This window comes from Chamaea fasciata, unplaced genomic scaffold (genome assembly GCF_029207755.1).
Source record: "Chamaea fasciata isolate MVZ Bird 193981 ecotype frontalis unplaced genomic scaffold, bChaFas1.0.hap1 SCAF_7, whole genome shotgun sequence".
Classification (NCBI taxonomy): domain Eukaryota; kingdom Metazoa; phylum Chordata; class Aves; order Passeriformes; family Sylviidae; genus Chamaea; species Chamaea fasciata.
The window spans coordinates 37,883,130-37,897,962 of NW_027094092.1; the positions used below are offsets into that span (position 1 = coordinate 37,883,130).

The window sequence follows — 14,833 nt, forward strand, 5'->3', positions numbered from 1 at the left end:
TACCCATAAATGAGAATTAACTGATGAATACTTACATTGAGGAAAGAAGAAGCAGCAACTCTTCCAGCTGCTACAATGAAATCCATAATAAGCATGGTAGCACCAGGCAAACCAAGTGAAAAGAATTGAGGAGAACAGTGCTTGATGATTGTATTGACAATATCCTCGCAGAAGGAAAAGGGAAAAAAGGAAGAATATCAACACAAATCAAGATGAAAAATTAATTTTAAAAGGCAGGTATTTATCAAAGGTAGAAAATAAAATTATGAGAAAGAAAACTCGTTGTGGCCAGTAAGACACTCATTAGTGAGAGAAGAGTAGCACAAAAAGATAAATTCCTTAAGTATACTCATATTAATGTAAGTAAACTTGGTATACTTTATAGATCAATTTAAGCTTGGACAATAGTCCATATAATAATTTACAGTCAGCTTTTAAGAGTTCTGTAGCTGATTAACCATTCATTTGAATAGGTACAGAAGAGATACAGTAAGATAACCAGCTATTACACAGCTTAATCCTCTCCAGCAAGTATTGTCTGACTATAACTTTATAAAAGGTATTAGCCTCCTCCATATACTCATACGGAAACAAAATTTAAAGAATGATAATAAAGTGTTTCGTAACATTTCTGGTATGCAGTTAATCAGCACAGCATATTATGTTCTTGTAGACTTAGTGAGGCACTTTCAAAAATCATTGTACATGGTGCAATTTTTTCAAAAGTACTTGAAACAGTATAAAATGCTTTAATTGTAAAAAACCATCCCAAGTCTACATATAGGCACCCCCTCCCCTTTTCTCCTCTGAATAATTCTCTATTAGTAGTAATATCCAATTAAATGGCAGTATGTCATAGGAGGATCTTCAATCCAGCAAGAAAAGCAGCATTAATTTTTGTTAGAGGACAGAAACTGGAGATCTGTCCAATACATAGTTGTCTGTGGAATAATTTTGGAAAAATTCTATTTTTCCCAGTTAAAGAAAACTGGGTTGTTTGAACCTTTGATCTCCCCATGCCTATAATCACTCCTCAAAAAAGTTCACCAACCCAACATTTTTATACTTCTTCAAACATTTAAAAAAGTATTTAGGCCATACAATATTTTCAGACTTCTTAATATCAAAACCTACGAAAAAGATCTACTCCCACTGATTATATACACTCAGTACATCTCAATTTGCTGGTTCCTATACATGCTGTAGAAACAAAGTCCTCCAATGTAGTGAGCACAATTTGCTAGCTAAACTGTTGCATCAGGGAGCAAGTAAGAAGAACAGTAGACTTTAGAGACCTGCTTCCTTCTCTTTCTTGCATACTTCAATCTGTAACATATAATCAATAAAAAATGAGAGAGTACTTTTTCTGCCCTCATATTTCCTTGAAACGGACTACAAAAAAATCACTTCTGAATACAACCAAGAACATGAGGATCATTTATCAGAATTTTCTTTTTAGAAAAAGAATCAGTCACAGCACTAAATTCAAAGTTACATTACTCAGATGAAAATATATTGAGTATTTTTGAGAAGAGAATTTTATTTTCAGTCATAACATTTATACTATCTTGAATTTCATAATTAACTTACTTGATCAACATGAAGAAGTCCACAGTGCATTATATTGTAGAAATGAGTTAAAAAATCCCTGTTTGGAGAAACATCTTGTCTTCGTTTCATTGTCTTACAAATAAGCTTATAAGCATGTAGCTTTCCTTGTTTGTATTTATCAGTCAGCATTGTTGCCTACAGTTTTAGAACAATATTTATTATTCATTAGAACAATATTTATTATTCATAAAATATAAAATTACATTAAATACTCTTCTACACTTACGTTAACTTTCATTTCTGTTTCACAGTTTAGTGCTCAAATTTACCTTGAAGAGCCATGGTGTTAGAATTCTCAGTGGTGGAATTAAAACTGGGGGAGATGGTGAAGTTAGGTTATCTGTTGAAATACCAAGATTGTCTCTTATCTGCGATTATTAAAAACAAAACAGAATTATTTAAGGGAAATATATAAGGCGGTATTCTTTTTGAAAATCCTGCCCAAACGGGTCAGGTTGGAGAAAATATCTAGTTCTTTTACCTTGGCCAGATTCTGCCACAGTTCACACAGGTAATCAAAAACCTGGGCATGAATCTCTGGATCCATGATGCTGTTGACATCCCCCAGAATTCCTAGCATCCTCCTCCACATCACGGTAGCCACATCCGCGTGCCATCCTGTAAGTGTTCCTCCAGCCATCACACTGCAACATTCTGAGGGGAAGTCACTAGTTTCTGTAACAGAAGAAAAAAAGTATAGTGAGATCTACCTCTCCAGAAAAGGAAAAGTTCTGATACAACTATTAAATACACAGTCTTCTTAAAAGTGAATGATCAGGCTTTCAGAATAAGCTACCCATTCAGCCACCTCAACACTGTATACATTATGCTTTGTCTATAATAAACTCTGTAGAGGAAGAATTGTCCTCTTATATCCTTTCATTAAATAACATTTAAGGTCATTGCTGCAGCTCTAATACAGATCTGATAGACCTAGTAAGGCCATTCCTTTTGTAATGTATTTTCTTACATTCTTTGAAGTTGATAAATCTCCAGAGCTCCACCTTGCTGCATTCAAGTAAAATTATCTTTCAACTTTACATTTTTCTTAATAAAGACTATTTTTCTTATATTCTACTAGGAAAGGATGTTATTGCAAGTCATAGAGAAAAGTGTAACTAAACTTGTCTCTATCTATTGTCCTTTAAACAGTAAATTTGTACAAGTGGAGAGGCAACGATCAGTAATAGTACCCCAGCCCTAACACCCACCTAGCTCTTTCCACAAATCAGCGCTATACAAATAAATATTCTTTTTTAGGTGGAAGTTGATTTATCTAGACTGTCCATATAAAGAAACCTTCAATAGATTATGATGGCTCAAGTCTACTCAGGTCACGCTTAACTACCGAAACAGCCATAAAAAAATAGATAATGAGCCAGTTTGAGAGCAGCAGCCATTCAGAATCTTCTTTCCACCTCCTCAGGTGGATAATTCGCTGGGATCTTCTGAAAATATCATAGCTTCCCACAGCCATACCAAATCAAAATTAAATTTGAATTCAGCCTTATCACATAGCCTCTTCTTTTGAGCTTCTGGGCCACTGTGGTAGAGACACTACTGTTTTCTAGGCTGTAGATTTCAAAGCACAAAGCAAAATGACCTTTCTGTCCATCAGTAGGCTACTTGAAGAAATAGGGTCTGAAATACATAGCAGACACTCTTGTTCCCATGAGACCAAATGTGGGAGAAATGTTCACATCATACTTACAAAGAAAATATATCTTAGAATTCAATAGCTAAGATAGTAGACTTAATTACAAATTGGTTTAAATATAAAAGGGAAATGAACCAAACTTGCAAGAAGAAATTATAAGATTACTGAAATTATGTCTTATTATTTGTACATCAATGATAAAACAGTCCATGGCAGGACCACATGCTAGATTAAGCTGCCACAATTCTAAGCAACTAAAAGAACAATTATGAATACGTGGACTATTAATCCACTGCTAAAAATTCAAATGAAATGCAGCTAAAAATGCAAAAGGTTTTTGTTTGCTTTTAAAAGTAATCACGGTAATGAAATACTTTTTGAAGTGCAGATGAAATAGCATTTTACAGGATTGTTAACAACTCAAGTGATACTAGCTACTTTACTACATTGCATAAGAAAGAAAGAAAGAAAGAAAGAAAGAAAGAAAGAAAGAAAGAAAGAAAGAAAGAAAGAAAGAAAGAAAGAAAGAAAGAACAGGTTTGTATTTTCTATTCCAGATATTGCCTAGGTCATCTGGCGTCTGTAAAACAGAGTGGTGGAGCTTCTCATCCAGCTGCAGATCCTTCTGCTCAATATGATCTGCATGAAGAGTGGCAGGAGAGGGTGTCTGTGATCGGGATCCAAGAGCAGATTGGATTGGAGAAGCACTTTCAGAGCCTGCAAATGTAATTTTTAACAGTTACCTTAAAAGCCTTTTCTATTTGCTTGAGCTATTGAAATGTTGTCTAAATACAGCATTAACAGAAAACTGAGCTGTTTTTATGTATCAAATTGGGCCAAGAAAAGATTTAAAACAGTAAGCAGATCTCCCTCTGAGTGGTGTTCTGAAAGAAAATGAAGTACATGCAGAGAAGTTGAAAGATGAACATCAAAATCAGACAGGTAAGTGGACTAGCAGACCTCTATTTTAGGTCCAAATAATTCTAAATGTGTTTGTTTTGCAGCACTTTCAGTGTTTTGAACCAGTCAAACTTCTCAATACATTCCCTCACCTAAATTTCTCTCTAGCAAAATGTTTAAGCAAAAATTTTCCTGGAACAAATGCTTTTCCAGGATTATAGGTGCATGCAGGTAATTTATAAATAAAAACTCAAACCACCAACTGAACGTTTGGTGTTTTTCTACTGATTGAGTTGGGAAAATTCATATGAGGGGAAAGTTCTGTATAGTTAGAAGAGTGTTATTTCCTTTAAAACAGGAAAGCACAAGTGTCTAAATGACAGTGCTACAAAGGCATTTTTCTGTGATAGTCTCTGAGCAAACTTTCTAGGCAATTATGTGGTCTCTACTGTGTGATCTGTGGAGAGGGAATAAGTAGTTGTATTTTGCTTCTGTACTATCTTACATTTCACATCCTGAATCTGTCTAAAGATCCTTACAAATAGCTGAGTTTAGGTGGAACAGTCACACAGTGGACAAAAAGAGAACAAATATTCATCACAGATTTTCTACACATCTGCACATGTTAAAACGGAAGAATTCCTATTACTTTTAATTCTAGATAAATGTAACAGAGACACAAAAACATTATGTGTAAAGTTCAGTATTAGCGATAAAGTGAACTTTAGGGACAGCAATTGAAAAGTGAATCTTTTAAATAGTAATTTTCCCAAATTATTGTGAGAATAATTAAAGAACATTCCTCATTTGACAGAAGTGTTCTTTCTTATAAAGAGAATTGCTTAAAGAGAAATTCTTTATTAAGCTGTTAAACTGCAAAGGTCTCTATCTCCTTTAAATGGCTAAGACAATGAAGCTTTTACTATCAGTTTAAATCAACACCTCTATGCAGGATAGAGGGACACTATTGCTTCACACACAGACTATTGTTTCATGCAACTAGGAAGGATCCTCACTTGCTATTGACCACTAGTTTTCCACACACTTACAGAGATATAGTAAAATATACCCTTCAAAGATGTTCGAGGAAGTATTTTATTACTTCATTTCCATTCTGCTTATTAGTTGGGGACAGATGAAAGTAGATCAAAAAAAGGTGCAAGAAAGAGTGATGGGGAAGAGAGAAATTGAGAGAGAGTGGGAGAGAGAGGGAAAGAAAGTGAATGAGATTGAAGGAAAGAGCAGGCAGGGAAGGCAGGGAGTAGAGGAAGGAGGGAGAGATCTCCACATGATGGAAGAGAATGGACAGAAACAATTATGGAAAATTTGCAGAACTACAGGAGTCTGTCATTAAAAGATATTCCAGCATACGTGGATCTGACTTTGACTGAGACTCCCATGGGTACAACTTGTTCTAGGACTAGTAAACAGCAGTCAATAGCCAACTTTATAATTTACTTAAATTATGATGCAATGCCCATTTTAGAAAGAGTAGTTTTCTGATCAGTAGAACCACTGAAAACTTGTTTACTATGAGTGCGTTTTGAGGTTGAGTTTCTGCACTGATTTGCTGGCATCTAATATAGTGAAATTCACATTGCAGCTTCCATCATTAGAGTCTGCATACATGCAATTTTCACTAGATAGCTGCCTATCTTTCATAAAACATCAAAGAAAATAACCTCCTGTTTTCTGATATGTCAATTTAGCAAAAATTAGACAATAGGCTCCAATATTGTTGGGTGTGTGGAAAGTCAGAGGCAGACAAAACAATTGCACAAGTATTGTTTCCTCAGGAAACCCAGCTAAATGCATGTGACACACAAGAGCTGCCTCTCTAAAACAATGGTTCAAGCAAGAAGAGTTAACCACAATCTCTCAATGGATAACTCAGTCACTAATTGCAATCTCAACAATTCAATTATAGAGCACATTTGGACAAAAATACCAAACAGTAATGAAGTTATTAACATATAAAAACATACAGACAAACAGAAAAAGAACAGATCTACAGCAAGGACATTCAACAAGCACACAGCAAAGAGAAAAATAAAGAGAATACAAGTCAAGCTGAACACTGTGAACAAGCTCAGCAACAATGTCCATGAAAGCTAATACCATGGTTCTTTCAGCAGAAGAGCACTTTTAAAAAGTGAAAATTAGGGCAGAGGAAGTAAAGATGTCTTTCCATATCTCTGAAAATGCAGATTTCTAACAGAGAACAAGACATAAAATGTAGGTATAGGCTTTCACAGAAATATAGAGACTTGTTACAACTTGTTACTTGTTACAACTAGGGTTGTAACAGGAACTGTAGCATATAGCAGCTATGGAACAAGGACTATGAAAATGACTATGGACATCTTTACTTCTCATGTACAAAATCAGGCAAGAGACCATTCTTTCAGATTATCCTTGCAGAGAAGTATTCTCTCTTTCAGACAGGAGCCCATTCAGTTTTGGTTAACTGCATTGCTTTTCACTTATACATATAGAAAGTGATGTTACATGGCCAAATAACTAACATTTTGCATAATAAAACCTCTCAGTTACACAAAAGACAACACAAAGAGATTTTAAGGCGGATGCATATAGAGGAATCCCAAGATACTTCAGTGTGATACACTTGTTTGAATGAGCACTGTGAAAACCTTCCAAAGCAAAAACATTTCACAAAAATGAATTATTTAACTACCAGTAATAGAAGGACACTTGTCAGAGATCTAACATACATTATGTGGTAAGAGTTTCTCCTTGGTAATTGTATAGATTTTCTCATGAAGGGTTTAAAATAGATTCAGGACCATGGGTAACTAAGTCAGACAAAGGTTTTCCACTTATGTTGTTTCACATATTACTTTTCAATAGCAATCAAAAAATAATTGAAACAAAGGAATCATCTTAAATAGAATATAGATTCTTGGCAGAAGCTGAAAGTTGCAGTCTTCAGGATGGGTGAAAAGTTTCTAAAAGAAATACTTTTTTTTTTTTAATCTACTTTACCAGTAATAGTAGCAGCTTCAGCAGACAGTGGTTGCTGATTGAGACTACTTGTTTCTGAGTCTATGTGGAGTGTAGTTAGACTGGCCACTTCTTGTTCCTCCGCACTTTGTTGCTGTCCTGAAATTGCATCAACATCAGTAGAAGCTGGCGTCCCTGCCTCAGTGCCAAAGCTGAAATCTGTATGAGGACAGCATTGTATTAACTTACTACATAAAAATACCACTAATACAAAAAAACACAAGAGGCGCAGGACCTCCAAACTAAACAGAAACCTTGAATGTTCATCTTCTATGGTACTAGCACACTGTTGCAAAATTTAAATAAAATGCAACAGCAGAAAGGATTGACTATTATGAATATTCTCTTTCCTATCATAAACCCATGACTTTATGTCTGCAGAAGACATACTTTTTGCATGTTTGTATTTTGCTTAGTTGCTGTAGGGACATCTACATTTGAATATAATGGAAATACACATTCAGGAATTTATTTGTAGAATTTACAAGCTGGAAGAAATATTCAAGCTTGTTGTAAAAGCACTAGCTTCAAACTAAAAATATTACAGCAAATGATACTCTAACAAATGTTATCCTCAACAACAACAACAAAAAAGTCAGGCTGAAATGTAGGTTTAAATGCCATGACTTATTTGTAAAATCACCAGAAGTCGTCCTTTAGGTTTTACCTAATTGCTTTCAAAAGAATTAAAACACTTGCCTAAATAAATAACCTTTAATTTTTATATTTTGTGCAAAGCGGATATGCTCCACAAAGGAGACAATATTGCTTTCTAACTTCTGTTCAATTATGTTCTCCTCTTTGCATAGTAGTATTCCAGTGCTTTTTAGTTTTGGTATACCAAAAAAACAATTGCCTCTTGTAAGAACTTTTCTTACTACAGTAACTTGCTAATGATTTCAATGGAAAACCAAAGTAATCTCTAATCTACAGAAAACTGCTGCCATACAACTTTATCTGGGGAAAAAAAAATTAAAGCAACAAGCAAAACAAAGGAAATTTGCAATACATTAACCAAAAATTCTACTACTTTTGGGAAAATATACTTGCTTTCAAATTTGCGGCTCTCATACTGGAAGGCGCTAAAGGAGTCAGAGTGGCTGTCTGAGCTGACGAGGTCACTGCTGCCCGCGCTGGCAGGTGACGTCCACTCAGAAGGCACGCCCGGGTCATCTACAGGACGCATTTGGTTCTGCTTGTTCAATATATCAGGAAGGTCTTTAGGAACTTCCAGGCTGCCAGGGCTGCTTCCTCTTCTTGTCACATTCTGAACATTGAAGATACATAAATTATCTTACAGTCTTGGATGGTTTATTTACATAAAATGGAAAAAGCAATCCCACATTTGCTGAAGTAAGAATGTAACGATCAGTTCTTATGTGCCTAAACCAGAAATTGCCATTATTCTAAATACCAAGACTTTTCAAACCCCCAAATGAAGAACCCATGCAGTCACAGAATTTCATCAATATAAATTATATTTGCACAGTGGATTTTTGGACACATATCATGAGAGGCTAGGATTCAGAGTAGCATGGGCCACATGGTAGGTAAGATGTGCGAGAGAAAAATAGTTAAAAAGTATATTGCATCTAAATATCTAAAGAAAACTTGTTAACCTTGGTTTCAGACACAATGGCCTATAGGCCATCATACTATAATCAAAAACTTCATTTATAGAAGGAGCAAATTAATTTACTAATTCATGCATTAATCTTCTTATGATTAAAACACCACTTCAGTACTGGTTTGGAATGCAAAAGACCACATATAACAGAAGTAAGGCATGCAGATTTGCTCATGTACAAGTAAGGTGGTGATCTATTTGAAGGCTTTCTTCAAGGCATTTTTTTCCACAGATAGCACTGTTTGTTTAAGAGGGAAGAGACATCAAAGTAGAAAAGCCATTTTCTGAAATGGCTTGAAATTTGTATGCATTATGGGACTAAAGATGCCTTCCTTTTACACTAGGCCCAGTCAGCTGTGCATTCTTTTACTACTCTACTACTAATTTTAGGTTAACTCAGACTAATAAGCTTTTCATGATATGGTTTTAGCATTCAATAAATATAGCAATCTAAAACTAGTCTTAGTTAAGTTGGTACTGTTTTAAGAAGGTATGTCTGTTGTTGTGTGCTAATTAAAAAAAAAAAGAGTGGTAGTTTCAGAGTATTTACTCAAACTAACCTCAGCTCTTTTCTGCTGCCTGAGGAAAGTATAAATTCTCAAAACAAAGAGTAATCCCTCCCTTTCTCTCATCTGGAACCAGCTGTGATCATTTCTGTCTCATTAATTTTCAGACTAAGTTAACCTTTTTCATAGACTACAAGCTAGCATTTTGTTGTGTAACTCAAGACTTACCAAAAAGAATACTTTGTGCCAACAATCAGGTTTCATAAACATGAGTTCAATACAAAAAAGAAAAAAAAAGTATACATATGGACAAACGCTATAGATCCTCTCTTGCCATTCATAAAAGGTGATGATAAATAAACAGATTTTTAAATAACTTTGAAGAATCTTCTTCTGTCCCTTATTATCACCAATTCCTTACTGACAGTTTTCTATAGGAGTATGTCTTACAGGAGCATGTCTTCAAATGACCTTGTAAACTTTCAAGGAAAAGGAACTAAACAATTTTGAAACACCATCTTTAAACTGGTACCCATTCTGTTCTTAATTTGCAACTTTGTTTTTAGTATTTTCCCTATTGTTACTACTTAATCAGCACTTAGCTCTTCAAATCAGTTGTCTCCTTCTGTAAGCATTCAAAAGTAACCAGAAATTCATAATTTAAAATGGATTAATATTCCTTACTATGAATGCCATTCCAAACAACTTGACACTTTTGGAAAAGTGTAGGAAGAAAGCAAATGGAAAGTTGAGTGGATTAGCAGAGAACTATTTACAAGAAATTATTCAACACTTGGAAGTGAAATTTAAAAAAAAATAAAGGAAAAATATTTGAGTAGTTTTGTAGTCTGTTGCATTAACTATACCTGTAGAGAACAGTACTGTACTATAACATGTTACTCAATTACATACCATACTGAGGACTGCAAATTTACATTTAAACTAGTATTCTGAAAGTGTCTATGTACAGGTACCTTTGCAGGTGCAATTAAGGCTGTTTAATTCAATGACACTATTCATCTGACAGTAACTTCTGCATTGTTTCCCTGATGAAGATTTAATAGATATGAAAACACAAATGGTATAAAATGGCAAGAATCTATGCCAAAGGCAAGGAATAATTAAGCAATATTCTTAATTCTCATTCATAAAAGCTGGAGAAATATGTTTAGTGAACTGATTTATCATGTCATTGACAAGTTCACATATATATGGAGACTTAAGTATTGAAATGTAGCAAGTTTAAAAGCTTACCGGTGCATTACCACTGCGGAGTCTCTCAGCTATAAATTCATCCATGAGGTCAGGAACATTTGTATTGCTACTGCCAATATCACTATCAATAGGGTGCAGCTTTTGACTCAAATCCTCTCTATTAGCTAAAAGCAAATGAACAACCATTTATAGTAAAGAACGCAATAAGACATTTTCAAAACAAAATGTAACAAATTAAAAAAACCTGCTAATTAACAGAAATTTAAAAATCAAAATTGCCCAACATGCATTTTAAGAATGTCCCTCTTTTAAAGCAGATTTTACTTTCAGAATTAGTACGGCTTCTTCTTCCCACTAAGCAGAGGTTAGTTGATTTCCAATTCCACCTTTAAGAGCAGGAAGCTTATAGGTAAGCACTACTCAAAGTTGTTAATGCTTGCTTTAAGGATAAAGCATATGTTCTTCCTCCATATCACATAGTAAGTAACAAATTCTAAAATTATGTGATTCCTTCAGGATCCTTCTTCATTGCATTCCTAATGAAAAGCAATGTAGTGGAAAAAGTAAACTAGGTTGTAATAGATACTAATGACAAATGGCAATGTGGCAGTGTATAGTTAGTATGAATAGTGCAAAGAAAATGTTACATAATAATATTACATGCTAGTACATGGAATGAAAGTTCCAACTCTAGATGACCAACCGTTATGAACAATTAATGAAGTTCACTCCTTTATTAGTGCTATATTTTTGATATAACTATACTGTTCATATTTAGCTGTGGCACACCTGACTTTGTATTAGCCTTTCAAGTCTTCAAGTTATTCCAGTTCATGATCTCTTTATAAAAATTTTTCCCTCAGTGTCATCTCTCATGAGACCACAGTGCAGTTTACTCTAACAATGAGGTTCTGTTAAATGTTGGATTTTAAATAACAGGTACTTCTAAAATTGGTGCTTCCTAGATATGTCTTTTTCAGAAGTCTAATTTCTGAAGAGCAGCAAATCAATTTTGTGAGACCCGTGACAGTACCGCTCTCAGGTGCTGTGCTTACAGAGACTGCCCTCAGGTGGCATTAACATCTTGATGCAGGATGCATTGCAGAATCCTCTGTTAATCATGCCAGCATAACAGTGGGAAAAAAAGAAAACCTGCATTACTGCTGAAAGTTAATTTATTGTTCATTTATGGTTATGTGAACTAAGAAAATGTATATTAGAGTCGCAGCCTTCTTTTTTGATCAGTCCACAGAGGTCTCATAGTTAGCAGGCGAAAGACTATCACAAGACCTTCATGAACATCCAAGATTCCAAGAAAAAAAAGAAAGCAATGGAAGATGTTGCCAAAATTTAACTGCAGCCATTTGGATGAATGAATAGAGGAAGGCCTATGACATGTTTTGAAACAAACTCAAACAAAATCTTATGATTTAGACTCAGAGAACTGTTGCAATGAAATAATTCCAGTAATAGCAGATTGCTATTTTGGACTATTTTTTTAAACTATCTAAAATCACCTCCAAATGTAAATTTGAGGGGCTTTTTTTTTTGTTTTGTTTTGGAGGAGGAAAAGGAGGAAGAGGATGAGGAGGAAGAAGAAAACACACTAAATGAACCAGAAATACAATTAGCTCAACCTAGTTGGTTGGGAGCCAGGTCCTTCTGACAAAGAAACTACACTCAGAGTGGAATAACATATTCTGATAAAATATGCATTGCCAATAATTCAGTAGGCTTAATTTGAAGGCTCTGCATTGTAGATGAAAATTCAAAAGTCTCAAGGCTTAATCCTTTATTAGGTCATTTACTGTCTCTTCCTCTTCCCTAACCTGATGATCTTCAGCAGCAAAGAGGTTCAACTAAATATCTTGAAAAGAAAAATTAGTAATTTAAAGTATGTAAATGTAACTTATGCTGGGAGAAAAATCAGCTGGCTATAGGCGCATGCATAACCAAACAGGGTAAGCAGTGATCATCCCAAAGCCTTTTGATTGCTTTATCAGAGCTTGCTTCAGTTGCATTAAGCCAAACTGGTGCTGCCTTTCTCCTTTTGCGCTCTGCACACTGTTAGTGCTCACCTGCAGCTTTCCTTCCAAAATAGCCCATTACATGACTGTACAGATCCCTCAGTGGAGCCTCTGCTGGCATTCTGTTCTGCCTCTGTGGGGAAACATTTGCCTTCGGCTTCGAAAGAGCATGTACAACAGTTTTATAAACACCACCCAGGGAGCCCTGCTGTTGTGCTGACTCCTGACCTGATGCTCTAAAGGCACTACGACATTGGAACTGACTAACTGCAAGACCTTCTTTCTGCAACACAGCTGCTTGAGTTTCTGTAGACTCCTTAACTTGCTTGCTGCCAGCTGAAGCAGCATTGACTGCATCTAGATGCCTATATATTCCAGGTCTAACCAGCTCTGTGGCAGCTGATGAGCTACTGCTTGCACTGGTACTACTGTTGCTGCTACCACTACTGCTACTACTGAAGCCACCAAGTTTACGAAGTCTTGCTTTCCAAGCAGCCTCTTTGTTCTCAAGAGGATTGTAAAACTGAACCGATTCTGTAGATGGCCTAAAAGTAACATGAACACTGTTTCTTTTTTTAGTTGTTGTTTTCATGATTTTGGCTCTATGAGTTACGGTTTCAGATATACTTCTTTTAGTTGGTGCCAGTTTGCTCGTGCCTGTGATGCGAGGCATTTGAGGATCAACTTGTGCTTTAGGAAGAATTTTCTTTGCATGGACAATACGTGAGTTGGTCACTTTTTCATTAAATTGGGCACTTTTATGCTTTTCAGCTACCGGTGCTTCCACAACTAAATCTACATCAGTTTCAGTGGCTGCTTGCCTGTACAGATATCTCTTCCCTTCTTTGCTGCTAGGACTACTTGACCCATGATCAAACACGCTTCCATATTGTTTATCAATATCTAACTGTCTGGCTTTATTGAGTGCTTGATTCCTTGTAAAAAAGTCTACTTGAGTAGGTGCAATATTACTTATAAAGCCACTTGGGTTTTGTTCTAGTTGCAGCTCTGTGTTATTGGCTGTTTCTGCAACAGTGTTGCTAGTCGTGCATTGACCAGTCTGATCTCTATTTTCTACTCCATCCAGTGGTAATCTATTGTTCCTACTTACTGATGTATCAACTTCACGAGCAGAAGCCTCACATTTATCTAGCTCAAAGTTACCGCAAAGTTCTTCTTTTTCTTTAATAAGATATTCTCTCAGAGAGGAAAGGAGATCATCTTCACCTTCAAGGTCAACATACTGGCTTTGTTCAAAGGCAGTGTTTGCAAATTCTACCGGCCCTATTAAATGACAAAGATGGTCATAAATACTATCCCCAACTTCCAAGGAGGACTCTCTGCTATTTGTATCAGTGATATGGCTTTCAGTGGATCTATGCATTGAAGAGGTCTCAGTGGAACTCTGTAAGCTTGGAGCATGATGGGATGAACTGTCAATGACAGGAACTGCACCTTTGGCTCGTTCAACTGCGAATGGTTCCAGGATGTCAGAGGTGCTGCTGCTTCGTGGCAGTGGCTGTTCTTCATTTAATGCACCAAAAACTTCACTTGGAGCATCCTCACTCTGAGAAAAATGTCTGACTCGAGGTGGACGTGGAAGAATTTGAGCATCGTCAATGTCTGTAGGAGAAAAGTACATGTAACATGCACAAAAATTTACATACAGAGACAATATATATTTACCACTACATCCTAATTATGTGACTTTAAAAGCCAGAAAAATTCAGAACCTTGTTTGCTTAGGTACTACAAAAGATACTTTTTCCAACACTAGAGTGTTAAAAACACACGCACATTATATCCAGTACAGAATGTAATATAAATGAGTTAGACCATAAGAACAGTTTTAAATGTTAACATGCATGAGAACAAACAGTGAGGTCATGGAACGTTTGGAAACACAGTTAAAGCTAGAGCTGTGCCAATAAGTTCAATAATTCAATCAATATTATTCCAGCTAGCTTGTTCAGGAAGTGGTTATTGGAATACAAATTGGCTCAACAGCAGTACCCCCTTTGTGGAATTTACATCTTCAGAAAAATGGGAAAGTCCAAAGACAACAATAATATGCTTTGGAAAATTACGGTTGTCTATTGAAGTGGCAAACCATTAATTAATATATATGTGTGTGTATATATATATATGTATATATAAAATTACTGAGATTTCAGAAAGAATACCATCACACCATTATAAGTATTTCAGGATATGTAATATAGTGTACACCTAAGGACTAAAGCCTTTAAATGACAAGGAAGAACTGGCC

At 35.6% G+C, this 14,833-nt stretch overlaps 1 protein-coding gene across 11 annotated transcripts in view; it reads right to left on the reverse strand.

Moving 5' to 3' along the window:
- Positions 1–14,833, reverse strand: part of RALGAPA1 (Ral GTPase activating protein catalytic subunit alpha 1) — a 133,292-nt gene that overhangs the window by 72,678 nt on the left and 45,781 nt on the right. For 7 of the 11 annotated variants that reach the window (XM_066188435.1, XM_066188437.1, XM_066188436.1 and 4 more), the window contains 9 exons: positions 12,616–14,187; positions 10,577–10,701; positions 8,240–8,456; positions 7,172–7,348; positions 3,833–3,985; positions 2,093–2,286; positions 1,881–1,979; positions 1,591–1,746; positions 36–164 (listed from right to left, as the gene is read on the reverse strand). In XM_066188435.1, coding sequence (XP_066044532.1) covers positions 36–164; positions 1,591–1,746; positions 1,881–1,979; positions 2,093–2,286; positions 3,833–3,985; positions 7,172–7,348; positions 8,240–8,456; positions 10,577–10,701; positions 12,616–14,187 — 2,822 coding nt within the window. The remainder of the gene's footprint in view (positions 1–35; positions 165–1,590; positions 1,747–1,880; positions 1,980–2,092; positions 2,287–3,832; positions 3,986–7,171; positions 7,349–8,239; positions 8,457–10,576; positions 10,702–12,615; positions 14,188–14,833) is intronic. The other 4 variants (XM_066188447.1, XM_066188446.1, XM_066188445.1 and 1 more) reach the window with 1 other exon arrangement.